Below are 21,059 nucleotides of genomic sequence, written 5' to 3' on the forward strand. Positions count from 1 at the left end.
TCTCCAAAACAATGAGAAATCCCTGGTGGATGGCTGGAGTTTAAATGGATTGCTTGAGGTAGAATAAGAATGCGTTGTTTGCTCTGAGAATAATGGGAAACCACTGGAGAATCGGAAGCATGGGATGCTACGATCGGATGTGTGTTATGCAAAGATCATGCTGGCTGCAATGTGGAAAATGGATTGGGAGTTGGCCAAAGTGCAGTATCAGCAAACTTATCAGTTATAAGGTTATCAGCTAGTTATAAGTTATAAGGTTATCAGCTAGTTATAAGTCTATAAGGTAAACCAGCTGTAAGGTTCAGATGGAGATGTTTGCTTCTTAGAGTGGTCATAGTACAGACTGAGAAAGGGGCGGAATTTGAGAGATACTTCGGAGGCAGAATAAACAGCTTGGATGATGGTTTGGATGTATGTGGGTGAATAGGGAGGATGCCAAGGATATGTTTCTGACTTTTGTAACTGAATGGTTTTAGGTGGGTCCCAGTCCCTGAAATGGAGAAAGCCGGAAGAGAACGGGTTTGGAGTGGATTGGGGAAGGAAGATGATGAGTTTACTTTTGGTTATGTTGAGTATGAACATGTTTGAGATGTCCAAGACTTTTCACATAAGTATTTAGATGTATGGGCTTAAACTCAGAGAAGATATCTAGGCTAAAATAAAAACTAGCACAGTGGTGATAACCAAAGCCGTGGATGTGAATGGGATGCCTAAAGAGAGATTACAGAGAATACAGACTTAATTTTGGCTGTAAAGTTTAGAATAAGGATAGAGTAGAATACGAGAGAGATGAATAGTTGAGTGAAGTTTTTTGGGTTTTGTTTTTTTTAATGGAGGAGACCTGTTCATGTTTAAAAGGCCAATGGGAAAGATACAGGTGAGATGGATTTATGATAAAATTTTATATGAAATTACTGTTAAGCTTAATTCATACAAATACAACTATGAACATCAAATAATTAACCTTTCAGTCTTTAAACATTATTTTGCAAACTGGAAAACAATATATCTTATGCAGAGGATGGGTATAAAATAAAAATGATGTGTTTAAAAAGATTTTGTTCTAATGCACTTGATTAATTTCACATAATTCTTTCCTTACGCTGAAAAAAAATGTCTGACATAGATGATATGCTGACAATTAGCCATGTCAAGGGGATAGAGAGCATTTGTCTGAGATAGATAATTTAAAATTTTACTCAGTCAGTCCTAAGATTATAATATTTATAGAAGCAACTAAAGGAAATAAGCAAAGGCAATGTGTCTGTGGGAGCAGGGAAGGGGATATTTAGCTTTAACCCAGAGAAAACTGGCAAATTCTACAGACGTTGTTCAGAAACTCATGTGTAAATACGATTGTCTTAATATAAGAACAGTCATTTCAGGCAAGGTCACTTGGAGATATTTACGGCCTGATTTAACAGTTTTATTCTTTTGAAACTTCAGACAGAAAGACTGTGGGAATGTGTGAATTCCCAAGGAATAGTTTGGCTTTAAAATTAATATTAAATTTTAGTCTCTTGAAAGCATTCCTCCAGTTTTCTCCCAAAGAGCATGAGATCACACTTTTTCCTTAGATTTCCATAATAAATATAGGAATGCATAAAAGTTGTAGTGGAACATTGCTGGCCATCTTTTGGATTCATGTCTATCCCAATACAATCGTATTTCAAGACTTCTGATAGTGACTATATTTGGGGGAGATTAGCCAGTGTTCTTATCATGCCAATGTTGGTGGCAACGGATTCCCTTTTTGCTAAAATTCTGGATCTTGCTGGGCCTCGATGCTTTCCATTGTCATAATTTTATGCTTTATGTATATATTTTAGCATAAGATGTGAATGACTCAGAGATTACATAATTCATTCCTTTAGCTTAGCTGATATGTTTTACAACCTATTAACTAAGTAAGTGATTTCGATTTAATACATCTGTACTTTGAGAGACAACAAAAAGTCTTATTAGAATGCCAAAGAAGACCCTGGTTGTAATGCTGAATATCCTAATAGCAAAAGCATGTAACCTTAGGGAATGCACTCAAGCTCTTTAGGCCACAGTTTCCCCACCTGTAAGAAGATATATTTGGGGCTAGATGATCTCAAATCTAGATGATGTTTCTGCTAGCTAGAATATTCTAGAATATTTAAATTACAGATGAATAGTTGAGTGAAGTTTTTTTTAATTAATCACATAAATTTTGCCTACAGGTGCCCTCACCCTTAGAAATGTTTATCATTTGGAGGTGGAGGAAGTAAGCAAGGTAAAGGCAGGAGGACTACAGATAAATTAAAGGGTATTGGATGAACAGATATGAACTACTCTATATCAAATAGATAAGTAACAAGGATATACTGTACAGCACAGGGAATTATACCCATTATCTTGTAATAACCTGTTATGGAGTATAATCTGTAAAAATACTGAATCACTATGCTGTGTGCCTGAAACTAACATAATATTATAAACCAACTATACCTTAATTTAAACAACAGAAAAAAATAAATGTTATATGAAAACAATTACATAGTTCATCTTTGGTTCTTCTATCAGAATGGAAAGCTCTAACCAGCTGTCAGCAAATTTAGCCAGCAGTTCTAGTGCCAGGCAGGAAAATTCATTGTCGAAAATGCAAGCAATCTCATGACCATTTTCAAGGGCGTGTGTGTTGTTCAGACGCCCTGTGTCTGTGCTGAGAGGGCCTGCCTCTCACGTTCATTCAGTTAATCTATTCATTTGTTTGAACAAAGGTCAGGTGATCACTGCCAGTATTGCAGATATCATTGCAAACTACTCATTCAAGGATATCCTGAGAAAATTGGCTGGAGAAAAGCAGACAGAAGTGGCTCCTGCTTCCTACGATGACAGTTACCTTGGTGAGATGCATTGCTCAAGACATTTGCGGTTTCTCAACAGACAAGCATGTTAAATGTGGAAGCAAATTTTATTCCTCACTTATAATATTTGGCACCTTTTGCAAATTTTCTTCTCTTACTAGTTTCGAGTGGACTCTTAACTTTCTTTTCTTTTGATTCAGCCATTATATGTAGTCTCCATAGTTTGATAGCTGTTTTATAGGCTCCGTGACAATCTCTTACAAATAAAATATTTTGCCAGTCGTAGATACTATGTATTAGTGAGGATGCTCAGTACTGCCCGGGCAACATGATGATGACCCTTTCCAGTTTCTAGAAAGAGCAAGAGACTTTCCAGTTGCTAGAATGTTCTCAAAATTTATTATGTGCAAACCACACAATGCCATTTCATCAGTATTGTTTGCCACCTTTGGTATCGTATTGGCATTTTGATTCCTTGATGAACTTTTAAAAATTGTAGTTATCTTTTATCACCTCGTCTCACTTTAGAGCCAAGTGAAGTTTGTGGGAAATCATCATTAAAGGTATTAGGAAGTAGGCCTTGGTGGTGATCAGAAATTGCAAAACCTGAGCACAAGAGATACCTTTCAGAGTAATTATGTCTGATTATGATGAGTCAGCAACTCTTAAAATGCAGCAACCACCATTCACACGTCAAGGTGGGCAATGAAGCATTCCTACTTGTAAAAGGGACCTCAGAATCCGAAGGTGTTGCCAGGCTCAGAAGTAGCAGATCTATTATGCTTCCAAGATTTAGTATAAATCCTGGTTTGATTAATTTTTCTCTTTATAGAACCCTAAACTTTTATGTAATAGGATTTGTCGGAATTTCTGCACAAAGTAGTACTATGGTAGTGCCTTCATATTTCTAGATATAGATCATTTGTAAAGCCTTCAAACGTGTGATTTGCTTGTTTCTTGCTTTAAAACAGGATATTCAGTTGCTGCTGGGGAATTTACTGGGGACTCTCAGCAAGGTGAGAAACATTGTTGAAATGAAGCCCTCTATTGGATTGGCCAAAACGTTCGTTCAGGTTTTTCCATGCGATGTTACAGAAAACTTGTACGAACTTTTTGGCCAGCCCAATATAAAACACAGGGAAAAGTACAGTGACCTAAAAAGCTCTTTTAGGACTGTGATTTTTAAACAATTCTGAAACTTTTAAACAGCACTACATTTAATAACTCCTTTATGTTATAGCCATATGAGGCTGCAGGCTCCAAAGTTACTAGTGTGATGGCTGATTTCTTTTTTTTTTTTTTTAAACCAAATTCTGAATGTTTGTGGGAAATGAGAAGCCGTGGTTGCCAGGTATCTCACTTGGTATAATCCCCTTAGTCTTTCCTGTTTGGCAAGCCTGATCCCGAAATCAGTCAGCTCTGTTATATCTGACTGTGGTCTGTTTTTAGGTGCCCCTAGTAAACATCCATACCTGTGTCCATGAAGCTGGAATGCGGTGTAAGGTCTACAATCTACTCAACACTCAACATCTCTATTTGAATGGCTCTTCCAAACTTAATAAGCTTATACCTGAACTCCTGATCTTTCCACTTAAACATGCTCTACCCTCCATCAGCTCCATCTCAGTAAATGGCAACGCCATCCTCCGAGCTGCTCAAGCAAAAAACCTTGCAAGTCAGCCTTGGACTGTGCTCTTTCTCTCACACCCCAGCCATATCTAATCCATGAGCAAATTCTGCTAACTAAACTCAAAAGACAGCCAGAATCTGCCTACTTCTCACCTCCTCCACAGCCTCCACTCTGATCCAAGCCCCCGTCAGCACTGTGGCAATAGCCTCCTAACTGATCCTCTTTGCTTTCATCTTGGCCCTCCTGTGGTCTTCCCTAGATCCAGCAGCCAACGTGGTCCTTGAGGAACAGAAGTCACGTGATGTAACTTCTTTGCTCCCAATGATTGCCCGACTCATTCTGTCTAAAATCCAAGTCTTCACAATGACCTAAAAGACTCTGTTCACGAGGCCCCTATTTACTCTGACCTCAGCTCCTAGTCCTTTACCCCTGACTCCTTCCATCCACTCCAGCCACCCTGCCCTCCCTGCTGTTCTTTGAATACTCCAGACACACTTCTACCTCAGGACCTTTGCACATGCTATTCCTTCTGACTAGAACATACTTCTCCCAGATCTCCATAATATTTACTCCTTCACTTTCTTCAGTCTTTGGTAACATGTCATCTTCTTGCCGAGACCTTCCCTGACCACCCCAATAAATCATAATTCCTTCCGCCTCCCAATTCCAGCACTCCCAGTACCATTTTACTGCTTAGTTTTTCTGCGCTATACTCATCCCCCTCTAACATGACATTTGACTCTACTTTTCAAATTGACTGCCCCTTCCAGCTCAAGTATAAGCTCCATGAGAGCAGGGAATTTTGTCTTTGCTCTGTGCTGTATCCTATGTTTGCAATTAACATTTATATGTTGATTGAATGAGTAAATTTACTACTGAAAAGTCCAACATCTAAGCCCAAATGGATCTTCTCTGATTATTAACGCTCCAACAGCATGAGCGCCCAACTCTGCTAGAGTTTATTACATCAGATAGAATTAATGCTAGAATTTGTGCTATACCTTTAGGACCAGATTTGGGGGAAGGGAAATTTGAATGGAAGGGGACTCTTTTCCAGGCCCCCTTTCTTTAAATTAAACTAAAATGTTGACCCCAATGAATCAAAGGATAGTTTAGATTTATAGAAATGAGAGCTGGAAAGATCTTTGATAATCAGGCAGTTCCAACTCCCATCTATTGTAGGTGACTGGAAAAAATCAGTTTCAGTGATCGATCCCGGGTTTATGGCAGACCCAACGACTGAAACCACTATTTCCTGAATCTAGAGCCATATCATTGTGCATTGGAATATGCTCCCCACTTTTCACCAGAGTTGCTTTTTCTACCTCTGTTATTAAAGCGGCCCTTCCTCACGTACCCTTGGCTGCCAGGTTGTCCTATAATTCTGTTCCAGGGGGCCAGACTCAATCATTTATGGTATGTGGCTTTTCCTTAGGTAACTGAAATTGTTTGAACACATTAGTGGGACAGGAGCTGTTACTTTGTACACTAGTAGAAAAGACTAGTACGAAAGACAGTGAAAACTGGAGAAATCAGAGTACGAGGTTTAACTGACAAATCACACACAGATCTGAGAAGCCAGGCTTATGTTCTGCAGGCAGAAACACAGGGAGAATGTGATGGGGACAGGTAAATCTCAAAGTACGACTTTGGGTCTTCTGTTTTCTTTCGTCTGTAGCAGAAGCAAAAGCCAGTGCGAAACTGTGGCTTCAAACCTCCATCTCTCTAAGGGATCCATGATAGTTACTCATTTAAGAGGCACCCTCTTTAGCTGATTTGTTGTATAGCTTTACAGTGTACTATGCCACTCACCTTGTAAATGACTATTTCCATCACAGAATTGGTTGCTGGGGTTCCCAGAGGAGCACAGAATTTTGGATGCGTGAGTACTAAGAAGGCATTACACACTACATTCTCTACATACGCAAAGAAACCTTTTGCTGCATACAGTTTTCAAATCTTTTAAAATGCCCTTTAATAGTGAGCACTACTGATCCACGCTTGTTTGCTTATGAAAAGGGAGGCTAGATTCTTTTCTGATCTGGGTGCAGGATCAACTCCATAGTCTGTGGGACCCAGCGTAAAGTGAAAATGCCTGGCCCCTTGTTCAAAATTGTTAAGAATTTCAGGACAGTGACAGCTGGGCTGTCCAAAGGGTGGGTAGGGCTGGTCTGCATGTGGGACCCTTTGTGACCGACTGCGCAGGTCACGTGCCCATGAAGCTAGCCTAGCCCTGCGCGTGTGCATAACCTGGGAATAGTTGCAGAGGATCCCATTGTTGATGTGATCAGCATTTTAATATGTCCCATACGGTGGACATAATAAGGTCGATTGTTATTTCACTAGTGCATTCGTTTGCAAGGGCTGTCATAACAAATGACCCCAAACTGGGTGGCTTATAACAACATAAATTTATTCTGTCACAGTTCAAGAGGCCGGAAGGCTGAAATCAAGGTGTGATCGGCACGGTCACATCCCTCCCATGCATGTAGGGGTGGAATCTTCCTGCCTCTTCCAACTTCAGGTGGCCCTGCCTTTCCTTGGCATGTGGGAGCTTCACCTGAATCTCTGCCCTGGTCTCCATATGGCCTTCTTCCATCTGTGTCTATGTGTGTCCTCTCCTCCTCTTATAAGGACACCAGTCGTTGGACATAGGGCCCACCCTAAATCCAGGATGATTTCATTTCAAGATCCTTAACTTTACTTATTTCATCTACAGAGACCCTATTTCCAAATAAGGTCACCTTCAGAAGTTCTGGATAGACATGCGTTTTGGAGGGATACTATTCAAACCCATTACAACTAGTTACCATAAAAATAGGAAAGGAAAATAAATCGACCTTATGAAAAGAAAAACTTATATTTTAAATAATGTTTAAGTCTGGTAAACTTATAATATCTATAGATTTTAGGTTGTCTGGATAGAATTTAAAAGGAATATTTTTGCTACAGGGATAATACTTCAAAATTTCATTTTTTTGCAGAGAACCATAATCATCAATTTCTCATAACAGCGTACGCACAGAAATGAAATTTAGATTAAATTTTTGATTAGATCAATTAACTGACTATCAGATTAGGTGCTCTCAGCGTTCCTGAATTCAGATTTCTCTACATCAGATTAGTAGGCATGCATTTTGTCTGAAAGGATCCCAGATTTAACCATAAACAAAAAGTTCAGTTGGATTTTTTAAAGATCGTTCCTTTGGGCTTATTTTTTTTACACATAGAGCTAACCATTTATGACTCCTCACAAAAATTTTAAAATGATTTAAGTTAAACTTTTTAAAAAGTGTTCCAATTCTATGCCAAATGATGTAACCTATCTAATTTCTATGATTTCAGGTTTCAATCATTAACTCTACAGATATGACCTTTATTCAGAATTTCACTGGTGAACAGGTGAAGACATTTTAGAATCAAATAATGAATGTCACTCTGCACTAATAGTATATTGTAATATGTTATTTATTCATTCATAAAATAAATATTTACCGAGCACCTACTATGTGCTGCAAACTCTTCTGAGTACTGGGAGTGTAACCAAGTATCAGACAGACAAGATCCCAGCTCTCATGCAGCAGTACGGGGGAGGCTGATGGGGGGTGACAATTAACAAACAAGTAAATACCCATGATGATTTCAGAAAATGATAAATGATGTAAAGGCAGAATATGCTCCCTAAAAGCCCAAAAGCCACTAATCGCTGAAATCCGAGAGCAATCCTGTTATGTTGCGGTCCTTATGTAGTGTGCGCGGTGATGAGTTCTGAGTACCCACCTTCCCCCCGAGAAGACACAGGCTTCTTGTAGGTTTCACATGTTGGTCAGTCAGTGGGTCTGGGCTCTGCCTTCCTGTCCTCACAGTGACTGGAACCCTCCCCAATCCCAACATTATATGGAAGATAAGCTCTCTGGTTCTGGTCCCTTCCCCCCAGGGGCTAGGTATGGCCCCTTACCCACTGTCACTGGCTGGGGTCTTATTATCAATGGGTCAGTTGCCTGCAAACAGGCTGCTGTCATCCTCCTGACCTAACACGGCCTGAGGTCACACTTCATTCACTACCCTGGGTTTCCTGGATTTTTGACCTGTTGAAATCTGCCACATTTCTTTAAAGGATGAATGTGATACTCCCGTCTAAGGGAGCCAATCGTGAGTTGAATTCATTTATCTGGGCAACCAGTTTCCTCTCCTAACCACCAACCCAGGGTAAGGAGCTTCTAGCAAGCCTCACACTTGACTCCGGCCAAGTTACATCTTGGCCCACGGGATCCCAGGAGGATCCAGGTCTAAGATCCTGAAATGCTCAACTCTTAGCTACACACAGAAATTTGGAATCATATATTTGTCAAGCAAATAGAGTTTTTTAAAGAACACAGAGCATTTTTGACATTTCCTCCCCCAAACTGGGGCTTTAGTCTATCCGTTACTGTGCAATTTTCAACAAAGCATTTAACAATGTCCCTCATGGTACTCTTGTGGTAAATATAGAGATATAAGGCTGTGATGATAGTGAAGTTGGGTGGATTTATAAATTTTGAACCATGATTCCCAAGTGGTGACAATTAATGGTTTAATGGAAATCTGGCAAGACTTCTCCTTTGTCTTTTCATTTTACATTTTTATCATTAAAAGCTCTTTAAACATTGTTAAATTTGGCCTTTCTGTAACTTCTCATCTTCAATACCACCTAGTTCTGCAATCTTGAACCTCAGAACTTAATACCTAAGTGATGAAATTCCTCTGAGTGAAGACCACACAATGCCACCCAGGAATAAGAATTTCACCACATGTGTTTGGAATAGAGAAAAGAGGTGGGAGAATTGAGTTATTGCATGACGCAGTTAAATGAGGCGTTCATTTCCTCTGCAAAGAGTATTTTGCACCTGGCACCCATGTCTTAGTCCATGGACTGCTATAATAAAAATACCATAGACTGGGTGGCTAAAGCAACAAACATTTATTTCTCACAGTTCTGGAATCTAAGATCAAGGGGTAGGCAGATTTGGTATCTGCTGAGAGCCTGCCTCCTGTTCACAGCCGTCCTCTCACTGTGTCCTCACCTGGTGGAAGGAGGGCTAGAGAGCCCTTTGGGGTCTCTTCTCTAAGGGCACTAATCCCATTCATGCAGGCTCAACCCTTCGTGACCTAATCACCTCCTGAAGGCCCCACTTCCTAATACCATTATATAAGGAGTTAGGTTTCAATATTTGAATTTGGAGGAGGGGAGGCATAAACAATCAGTCTATAGCAACTGTATATGTTTGGAATAGACAAAAAAGGTGGGAGAATTGAATAACTGTGTTACACTTGGTAACTCATCTATTTTTTTCCTCTGCAAAGAGTATCTAGCACCTGGCACCTACTCTGAGCTAAACACTGGTCAGACAGGGCAGAGAGAAGAATGAACAACGCAGACGGAACTCTCTGCCTTCTGTGGAGCACACTTTCCAGGGGACTGTAGGCTGATTAGCTTTGTAGGTGATAGGAAGCTAAATTGGCTAAATCAGGGGTCCCCAACCCCTGGGCCACGGACTGGTACTGGTCTGTGGCCTGTTAGGAGCCGGGCTGCACAGCAGGAGGTGAGCAGCGGGTGAGCGAGCGAAGCTTCATCTGTATTTGCAGCCGCTCCCCATCGCTCACAATACTGCCTGAGCTCCACCTCCTGTCAGATCAGCACCAGCATTAGATTCTCCTAGGAGCTCGAATCCTACTGTGAACTGCACATTTGAAGGATCTAGCTTGCATGCTCCTTATGAGAATCTAACGCCTGATGATCTCAGGTGGAGCTGAGGCAGTGATGCTAGCTCTGGGGAGCGGCTGCAAATACAGATTATCATTAGCAGAGAGGTTTGACTGCACCGAGACCATAATAAATCAATTGCTTGCAGACTCATATCAAAACCCTATCAGTGAGTGGCAAGTGAAAACAAGCTCAGGGCTCTCATTGATTCTGCATTATGGTGAGTTGTATAATTATTTCATTATATATTGCAATGTAATGATAATAGAAATAAAGTGCACAACAAATGTAATGCACTTGAATCATCCCGAAACAATTCCCGCCCCCCCGCAACCTGGTCGGTGGAAAAACTGTCTTCCACGAGACCAGTCCCTGGTGCCAAAAATGTTGGGGACTGCTGAGCTAAAGAATTGGATGGCAGAATATGGAACTGAAAAATCTTGGCAAGCTAAAACTATTGGCCAAATCTGAAAAGATTATAAACCTTGAAAACATAGGTTGAAAACAAAAATATAAGAGCTAGAATGTAGAGAGATTAGGCACACTGGTTACACTCAGAAAAGACTTAGAAACCTTAGCAGACGATAAACTCAATATGAATTGATACAGAGACGTGGTTTACCCTCAAATTAAAACATTTTTATGCTTCAGTGATATAAAGAGTCCAAAGCAGAGGGTGTCCATCCTACTTATCTTCTCCTGTCAGTGTGCTCATGCGGTATCATCTTTTCTTTGGTATCCCATGTTGTATCTCTAAGAAAGATGGCAAGCCAGCTGAAAACATTTCCATAGGAGATTTCATATGGAAGTGGAATTAGATTTATTCTGTGACATTCAAGATTGCAGAACTAGGTAGGAGCATTAAGGACCAGATGTTACAGGAGGACCAATTTTAGCAAAAAGTATTCTAATAGTTGTATCTACAAATTGAATGGGCTTATCGTTGAACATCTCCAGAGGATGTCCGAGCAGATGTCATGGGTGTTGTGAGGAACATTATGCATTAGGTCAGGGGTTAAACTAAATGACTCGAAGACTCTGTCCATGTCCAAGGGTCTATGAATTTAAATGCAAAAATGTGCTGCAATGTGGCTAATCTTTCAGGGAAAATTGAGAGATGACTATAAAAATGACTTTTTGAGCACAAAATATATCATCTTATGGTTTTCCTTTGCAGATGGCATCTTACTTTGGATATACAATTGCAGTATCAGATGTTAACAATGATGGGTAAGTTTATAAGAACCTCCTCACTCACCAGATATTATATTCGTCCTTAAAGATGTTATATTTTTTCCTTCATGAAATACATCCTTCCATACTTCCTCAACAAGATCGAGGCTCTCTTGTTTTAACTTTTTTTTTTAGTCCAGGGCAAAAGGATACATCTACTAAAAAATTCTCTATCATCCTTTTTTATGTCTTTACCACATCTGCCACTTCTAAGAAAGGACTATTTTACTTAGTTTTATCTTTGATTTTATGAATTAAATAGTCCTTGGCCATTTGACTTCCATAGCCATTGAGGAATTTGCTCATCTGTCTTCACCCTTTAGCACATGATATTCACAAAACATTTGCACATAAATATTTATTCTCCTGACAGTGCTTTAACCAACATACTAGTGACACCCATGCAGAAGATGAAATAATAATATTATTTTTTTCAGTTTATGGCAGTAAATTACAGTTGAGCTTGGATCAAACAGCACGATAAATTGTGGTTGTGTTTAAGTTATTACTTCAAAGAAAATTGTTATTAAGCAACTCTCTGATCCATGAAAAGCACCTAACTGACAGATAAGACAAATGATTAAATAAGAAAACCAATAAATTGAGATGAACTGATTATCCATCCCATAAATATTGTTGGAGCACCTACCATATGCCAGGCATTGTTCTTGGGTGCCCAGAATGTAGCAGTGACTAAGGAAGAATAGGTCTCTGCTTTCATGGAGCTCACATTTTGGTAAGAAGCAAATATCTGAAAAATCTGAACTATGTTCCCTGATCTGGGCTACATCATGGATAGACATTAGCTATGACCTCTACATAGCTAGAAATGAACTTTATTTATTATGCGGTACCGTATGATTGGAGATAAATTTGGTAACTTTTGTACCCTTTGGAAAATATATTTTTATTATTCTTTCATTCAACATATATTTCTTGAGCATCTTCTACACACTAGCACTGTTCTAGGTGCTGGGATACAGCAGAGAACAAAACCAAAACCCGCACCCTCATAAAGGTTATACTGTAGTTTGGGTGGAAGCTACAGACAAAAAATAAATAAGTCAAATAAAGATTATGTTAGATGGTGATGAGCACTATGCAGGAAGAAAATAAAAACAGAAGGCCGGAAGCAATCAAGATGTCCTGTCATAGGTAAATGTGTAAGTATTCTGTGGCCCATCCAGACAATGGAATATTATTCAGTGCTAAAAAGAAATGAGCTATCAAGCCATGGAAAGACATGGAAGAACCTTATAAGTGAAAGAAGCCAGTATGAAGAAGCTTCATACTATATGAGTCCACTAGATGACATTCTGGAAAAGACAAAACTATGGAGACAGTAAAAAGATCAGTGGTTGCCAGGTGTTAATGGTAAAAAGAGGGATGAATTAGGTGGAGCACAGAGGCTTTGTAGGGCAGTGAAAGTACTCTGTATGATACTGCAACGGTGGATTCATGTCATTATACATCTTTCTAAACCCACAGAATGTACACCAGCAAGAGTGAACCCTAATGTAATCTGTGGACTTTGGGTGATGATGATATGTCCATGTAGGTTCATCAGTTGTAACAAATGTACCACCTGGTGCAGGATGTTCACAGTTGGGGAGGCCTTGCTTGTGGCAGGGGGTATACAGGAACTGTCTGTACTTTCTGTGCAATTTTGCTTTGAACCTAAAACTGCTCTAAAAAAGAAAGTCTATTAATGAAACTTTAAAAAAAAAAAACAGAACGGGGATAGAAAAAAATTGGGAGGGATGCAATTTTTATTCAGGTAAAGAGGGAAGGCCGGGGTGTTAGGTTAGGTGAGGGAGCAAAACACAATAGTATATGGGGAAGAGTGTCCAAATTCCCAGCGGAGCGGGGAGCTGCTGGCATAGTCAAGGAATATCAAAGAGGCTTGGAGAGAAAGTCTGTGAGCCTCTTTACACAGCACCACACGGACACTGCCATGGATAGAATGAGTCTGTTTCCAAGAGGGACACATCATCTTGAAAACCCCTGGAGGAGTCTAAGCAAGGGACTTGCCTGCACCCACTTTGGTTTTAGCAGCCATGCTCTGTTCCTTGGGTCTCCATGGAGTGAGGCCTTCTGGGAGCCCATTGCCATAAGCCAGGTGAGGCAGGACAGTGGCTTGGACCAGAGCAGTGGCAGGAAGAGTAGAACTGGTTGCACTCTGGGTCTATTTTGAAGAACGCAAATCTTATCCTGGATAAGATCTTATCCTGCAGATAACTGAAAATGAAGTTGCTTTAATCTTCAGCTGTCTGAATTGCGGAAAGGAAGTAACAATTAGGACCACCATTCAAAATGAGCAACCTGGATGGACTGTATCTGTTATCAGAGGCTTTTAGTCATTTAGAAAGAAAATGGTGGAGGAAGAACTTGAGGTCCAAAACATGGCGTACCGTCCAGATATAGGAAGCCCATTCTTCAGTGAAAACAAAAAATCCGACAGTGGCCCTTGGGATAAGTGTAGACACATTTCCCTCAACAGATAACAACACAACACGCGTGAGGGCTTCTCTCCTGGGAGCCAGGCAGCATTTTTTAGGGCACAGATCACCCAGTGTGTTTCCTTCTGTAGTTCACTCCCTTTTCAATCCTTTGAGTTTTCCCCCCAGTGTCACAATATGCCCTGCAGGGTACCATGTCCTTCCTGAAAACACATTCATTCTAGTCTAAAGAAAAGTTTTGTGACAACGTTTATAGGACTTTTTTTTTTTTTTTTTGCCACATTAAGAAAAAAAAAAAGAAAACTTGTGAAAAAAGGACCTCATTGGTTTCAAACATAGGAATTTTCCAGTGATGATTTGTTCTTTCTTGATGTTCTTAAAAATTGCTATGCACATCGTTTCTTTTTATTAGGCAGTATATTCTGAATTCTTTAGACTGCATTAAAAAATACATCTATTATCTTAATATTGTCATTCTTAAAGAAAAAAGTGCCTATAGATTCTCAGTCTGTATATTGTTTGCTGCTCTAATTACTTAGATGCAACGTACAATCATGGTCCTATAATCAATGAGGGTGCTCTGGAAGCCATTGAGAACACTGCATCCCAAATAAAGATAGAGAACTCACGTGAAGTCTGAGATTACAATAATGCATATATAACTTGCCATCATTTTTGCAGCACCTGTTTTTCTAGAACAACCACTTGATATTGTTGGCTTTCAGATAGACACAAATAGGGAAAACATGGCATCTTGTGTTTCTAGGTTTATACTTGATCCCAGGACGGGGGCCTGAAAACCACTAATTACTGTGACAGCCCGTGTCCTCACCTCCCGGGGTGGATATTCATCCCCAGGGAAGGTACAAAACAAGCCATCAGGGCAGAGACATAAACCTGTAATCCCTCAGAAATCTTAGCAGAATGAGAAAAAAAGGCAGTAAATCATGTATGTGTCAGTGACTTTTCCTAAGCTCCTGTGATGGCTCCATGTCAGGACACGTGTGGCCTTGTTTTGAGAAAGAGTGCTTTTGTCATTCTCTGTTTCTGACAAGATTTCTAGCAGGGACCCTAAGGCTAGAATGGGATTTGCAGCAAACACAAATCTCTATCTCAAATAAAGTTTTCCTGGATATAAAGCTCAGTTGGTTGGCAGTTTCAAATGCAGAGATCTTGATTCTCCATTGAAACAACTGTAGAACTTAACGTGCTATTAAGCGATCACATTTTATCTTTATCATGAATGATTAGCAGGCAGTGTTTTTACTTCTCTCAAAGTACCTTTATGTGTAATAAGTCTAACAGCACAGGACAGTCTGTACTACAATCCGATGAAACTACATAAACTTCACCAATGAGGAAACTGAGACACAAAAGTTAAGTGACTTGCCCAAGAGCACACACTAAGTAGGGGAAGGTCTTGATTAGTTCACAGAACTTTTGCTGACTTACCTTATAAATTTTTTGTTCACTTATATACAGAGAACTCTTTCCTAAGCTCTATAAAATACCTGGTAGGAAAGCATATATATAATTTCAGTCTTCAAGGGTTTAAAATCTGTAAGAATTAAGAATTTTTAATCCAGTAAGTGAGTACAATGACTGGCATGCCTCTCACTTACTTTTTAAAATTGGGAAACAGATAAATTAGTATACTTGTCACTGAAGAAATCCAATAATAACCTGTAAAATATTTTTAAAATAAAAAACTGTGTATATTTAAGGTGGACATGTTTTGATATACATATACATAGTGAGATGATCACTACATTCAATCTAATTAACATCTCCATCTATGTGATTCATCTGTATCCATCCAACTGGGTGGTCCATCCATCACATAGTTACCGTGGGGGGGGGGGGGTGTGTCTGTACAGTAAGAGCGCCTAAGATCTACTCTTCTAGCAAATTTCCAGTATACAATATAGTATTATTAACTATAGCCACTATGCTGTACACTGGATCTCTAGAACTTATACATCCTACATAGATGCAACTTTGTACTTTTTGACTAATATCTCCCCATTTCCCCAATCTCTCCACCCCTGGTAAGCACCACTCTCTACTTGTGTGAATTTCACTTTATAGAGTCCACATATATATGCACATATAGACCTATCTATATTCATATTCATGTAAAAACATACAGATATTGTCTATAACATGTATATAGATATACATATACATACACATGTAGAATACACATGGATTTCAGTGACCTTAAGTAAGGGTTGGGGTAGAAGAATAGCATATACATGTGTTTAAGTGTTTACTCTGTTTCACTCATTGATGAGAATCTGTTTATTAAGTGTGCATTTTATTAATTTCCATTATTTTTATAAACAAGCTCATACTTCCACTTTATAAAAATATAAAACCATAATTTCAGTTATTTTCACCCAAAGAACTTCGAGATTGTCTTTAATGATGCTAAAAACAACTGACTGATAAAAAATTCAGATATGAATGGTTTTCAGCATCATGGCATAAAAGAAAAATCAGTTTGTTTGATTATATTAAAAGTAGCCCTACTAGGCTGCTGCATTTGACCAAGTCATTAGTTTAACTCATAAATAATTTTAGAGAGTCTATAACTCCAATTTTTAAAAAATTCACAAAGCCCTTTCTAGCTTTCCCAGCATTTATCAGTGATTAAGGAATTATAAATGAGCATTAATCAGCAGAGTTTCATATTAGAATTGAGATTTAATTCCCTTTCTTTACCCAATTTCTAATTTTCCAATAGCCTTTTTTTTTTTTTTTTTTAATAGCCTGAATCTTTCAAGTCTTGGACCTGAGTGGATGTTGTACAGTGACTCAGAATAGGATTAAGAGCACCAGTCATCTAGTTGATCATTCATGGTTCAGAAGTTAGGACTCACATTTTGTGGAACTGAACCAGACTTCCCTTTCTCCATCCGAGAGATAACTAAGTACTATTGTACGCGAGACTACCTAGTGAAGTTTCTTTCACAGTGTATGTCATCCTCTCTATCCACTGTGCAACAAAAGCAAAGTCCCTACAAATGCTCCAAAACCCACCATCAGGGAAAAAAAAAAAGACAGTGTCGTTAAGTAATGTGACCAAATAAATAAACTGGTGGGGATTTCCCCAATATTTTTTTATTTTAAAAAATCTCCAGGTGTTACGAGTGGACTGCAAAAGTTTAGACCAAACAGTTACGTGCATGCTGGTTGGTGGTTGATCTTGTCAAGCCTCTGACTATTTTGTAAAATATAAACAAGCTGGTGAAATTAACTTCAGTTATCTTAAGATAGCCAGAACTACCAAATCTTTCAATGTAAACTCTGTTAGGCAATTCTGGACAAATTTAACAGCAAAGGGAGATAGTATTTTCCTCTTGAACCTAAACAAGCAAATCTGTTTTTTTATTTTCTTATGGCTTTTTGAAACAAAATATTCATACTATTTGAGAAATTCACAGAATTACAGTTTAATCCATTGGATTGTTTTAGCCTCTGCAGGGCCAAAAGGAACTAAATTTAGAGAGATTCTTAGCAGTTAGTTAACTTGAGAGCATTTTAGAGAAAATTTATTTGAAAGGAAGCAGCTTTGAGTAACTGTGTTTTGGTGCTAGATTTACTCCAAGTGGGTTCTCTCTTAGAAGAGAAATCATTATGATTCAATTAAGTAGAAAATCTAGAAAATTAAAACATAAAGAAATTGCAAATTAAATTGATTTCTGTAACATAAATGATAAGCTATATTTGTTCTCACCTATCATAAAACAATTATATTGATTCGATATCAATTCTAGTATACAGCTTCCTAACCTGCATTGTCTTAATAACCACATTCTGCAAATCAGTCACAGGCATTAGCATGCACTATGGACTATTGTGAAAAAAGAAGAAACAGAGAAGTTTCTATGTTAAATCAACATATTAAACACCATTTGGCTGTAGAAAACTTGAATTCAGATTCTTCATAATGAATATTCTCCCTGATGGGTTCCCTCATCCCCCCTCTCTGTTTATCACTCTATTTATGCTTTGCTCTTCAGGGAAATATTTATAATGTTTTGTCTCAAAGAACATGTGAAAGAATGAGAACCTGCACCTTGCATTGTATTATTAGAGTGGACATAATACTTTTTTAGACATAAAAAAGGACACAAATAAAACCTGTGTGAATGCTACATAGAGATGTAAAGAAAACTGTGCTCAAATATTAGACATTTCAGATAAGATGAAATTTAGTGTGTATATCCTACTTTTATAAAATGCCTTTACATAATAACTTAGATCTCATCCAAACTACCAACATGACACAAACAGAAAAGATGGTTTTTAGTGAAAACCTTATCGTAAGTATTGCTTCATCATTGTTCTTTCTTGAGATTACATGTATATGTATAAAATATGATATACTTTATATATATTATATATTCTTCGAATGGCACCCAGTCTGTTACACAACTACTTTTTCGGAAGCTCAGTAAAGAACGTCTTTACTAAAATATTTTTAAAACTTTAAACTTGAATTGGGTATATTCTAAAAAAGGATATGACAAGTAAATTTTGAAATAGCCTAATAGCACGCATGGCCTACCGCAGTGGTTTTTCAATGAGTTTTTGGCCCTGTGGGATCGTAATCAGAAATACATTTGAGATTGCAACCCACTACACACACACAACTGAAACAAAAGGTTTCATGGAACAGTATTCACCCTTAGTATGTGTAATGCATTGACTCATATTTTCTATTGTATTCTATTTCTTTTTTATAATTGCTTGTCAAGACCCATTAAATTGATTTCACAATCCACTAATGAGTTGCAAATCAAGATTTAAAAACACCAGCCTAAACAATAATATATACTGTGACTCTTAAGTGGTACTGCTGACATAAAATATTATTGACACTAAATGCAAAATATTGCACAAGGCACATTGAATCAATTGAATCCAAGACAGTTATTGTCTCTCAGCTTTATGAGAACACAATTATAAATTAAGAACAAATGTCTTTCTCCGTTTTTGGCGTTTAGAACATTTTAGAAGACTTACACTTAAATATCTAGGGAAATCTATTTCTACGAAAATAAATCAACGTTGTCACAATAGTCCAAGAATCCAAAGATCCCATGGATGTGCTAATCTTTCACAATCATAGGTCGAATAATCTTGCATTTCTAGAACTCCACAGTGTTGGCAGTGAGAAACGTAGTGAGGTAATGTGTCAGTCCCATGTCCCTCAGGGACCAATTGTATGGCTTTGTTCCTTCTGTTGAGAATGAGAAGATGGCCCTGCTCAGTCTCTGCACTGGAGAACCAGTGGTTTTAGACATCTTTGAACTACAAGGCAGCAACACACAATTAGGTGTTTAACAAATGTCTCTTCATACTGACAGTAATAATAACAGAAAGAGAGGCAACCACGTTCCTCTAGGGCAAAGCCTGAGGCCTGGCGCAGCCCCAATCCCTGCCTTACTCTTGGCCTAGATAGAGCACAGAAGCACGGCAAGTAAATGCATTTGGAACATTTTTTTTAAGATTTTTTTTTTTTTTTTGATGCGGACCAGTTTTAAAGTCTTTATTGAATTTGTTACAATATTGCTTCTGTTTTATATTTTGGTTTTTTGGCCATGAGGCATGTGGGATCTTATCTCCCCGACCAAGGATCGAACCCTCACCCCCTGCATTGGAATGCGAAGTCTTAACCACTGGACCGCCAGGGATGTCCCCATTTGGAACATTTTTAAGAAGACGTTTTACCTAAGTGTGTAGCAAACCAATTGCTATCTCTTTCTTGAAATTTTTTCAGCCTGAAAAATTATCTACTGGTTTTCTGCTATAATATCTACACCTACAAAGAAAAACTATAAATTTGCATTTGGGAGGAAAATTTTGTTTTCTAGCTTTCTAGCCAGTATGAGAACCTTCTCTGGCCTCTGTTTTATTTGAATGGAGGTAACAAGAGAAAAGAGGAGGACAAACTTTATTTTAAACCTTATTACTGCAAGAAAACTTCATAATATAAGTGTATAGTTAACTAAATTGTAGACAAATTCTCATCCATGTTTAGAAAAACCTATTTAGGTCTTTCTGATACGTTTTACTTGTGTAAGTACATTTTCTGGAAATGCACCAAAGAGCTGAAAAGGGTGAAATAGCTGTGGTTTTCTTAAAGTAGTAATTTTTAGCATAGCTAAAAAGTTCAGTGTGATAATTTAACAACTCTTATTTTCTTACAGCATTGTATTCCGTAGGCATAACAAAGCAATGAAAGAAATATGACAATTGTAAAATATCCCTTGGAAAAGGAAATATACCAGTGGAAATGTACTAATCTAGTTGATTAGAAATCTACCCAACAGCATCTCATGTCTGTGTTGACCTCCTTCTTTGTTCCCTGCAGAATGGATGACATATTGATCGGGGCACCTCTCTTTATGGAACGTGAATTTGAGAGCAACCCCAGAGAAGTAGGGCAAGTTTACCTGTATTTGCAAGTGAACGTGCTGGCCTTCAGAAATCCGCAGATCCTCGCAGGCACTGACATTTTCGGGAGATTCGGTAGTGCTTTGGCACATTTAGGAGACCTGAACCAAGATGGATACAATGGTAATTTACACCAATGCATGGAAATTACTTATGTGCCACAATTTCATGTTACTGTTGCATGACGGAAACAAGAGACTTCACGGTGGTGTGTGTGGTACAGTTCTTCTGATTGGTCTTTAATAAACTATCCAAAATCTCAAGGCAATTTAAACTTTAGTTTTGGCTAATATAGATGTTACATGGAAATTTTCTCATGTTGATTTAGGGTGTCATATGACAGCTCTAAACAAAACAGCAATTATTTTTAAAATTGACATACAGATTTATGACTTGAAGAGAGTTAGAGAATGTACTATATGTACAGAGTCAAAACAAATAAATACATGTTGATATATTAGCAAGCGTATTGCCTTCTGAGTAACTCATATGGCTTACGTACAGGTTATGCTGAATTTTAATTGATCTCTCAACTTCAGCTTAAAGGCACTCTCAATGTGCACTGTTAAGCAGTGTTAAATTCTTAGTTTAGGTTTGTGGTTCTTTAAGTTAGGAATTTATGAATGCCTTCTAAGTACCCTCTCCTCAGAAAAACATGCCAGCTCACACAAAATTTTGCATACATTTTCAGGACC

At 38.4% G+C, this 21,059-nt stretch overlaps 1 protein-coding gene across 1 annotated transcript in view; it reads left to right on the forward strand.

Annotated features, from left to right (window-relative positions):
- Positions 1 to 21,059, forward strand: part of ITGA8 (integrin subunit alpha 8) — a 182,473-nt gene that overhangs the window by 37,811 nt on the left and 123,603 nt on the right. Inside the window, exons 7-12 of the mRNA XM_061178163.1 lie at positions 2,748 to 2,873; positions 3,806 to 3,850; positions 6,303 to 6,346; positions 7,810 to 7,866; positions 11,385 to 11,437; positions 20,282 to 20,487. Coding sequence (XP_061034146.1) covers positions 2,748 to 2,873; positions 3,806 to 3,850; positions 6,303 to 6,346; positions 7,810 to 7,866; positions 11,385 to 11,437; positions 20,282 to 20,487 — 531 coding nt within the window. The remainder of the gene's footprint in view (positions 1 to 2,747; positions 2,874 to 3,805; positions 3,851 to 6,302; positions 6,347 to 7,809; positions 7,867 to 11,384; positions 11,438 to 20,281; positions 20,488 to 21,059) is intronic.

This window comes from Eubalaena glacialis, chromosome 2, assembly GCF_028564815.1.
Source record: "Eubalaena glacialis isolate mEubGla1 chromosome 2, mEubGla1.1.hap2.+ XY, whole genome shotgun sequence".
Classification (NCBI taxonomy): domain Eukaryota; kingdom Metazoa; phylum Chordata; class Mammalia; order Artiodactyla; family Balaenidae; genus Eubalaena; species Eubalaena glacialis.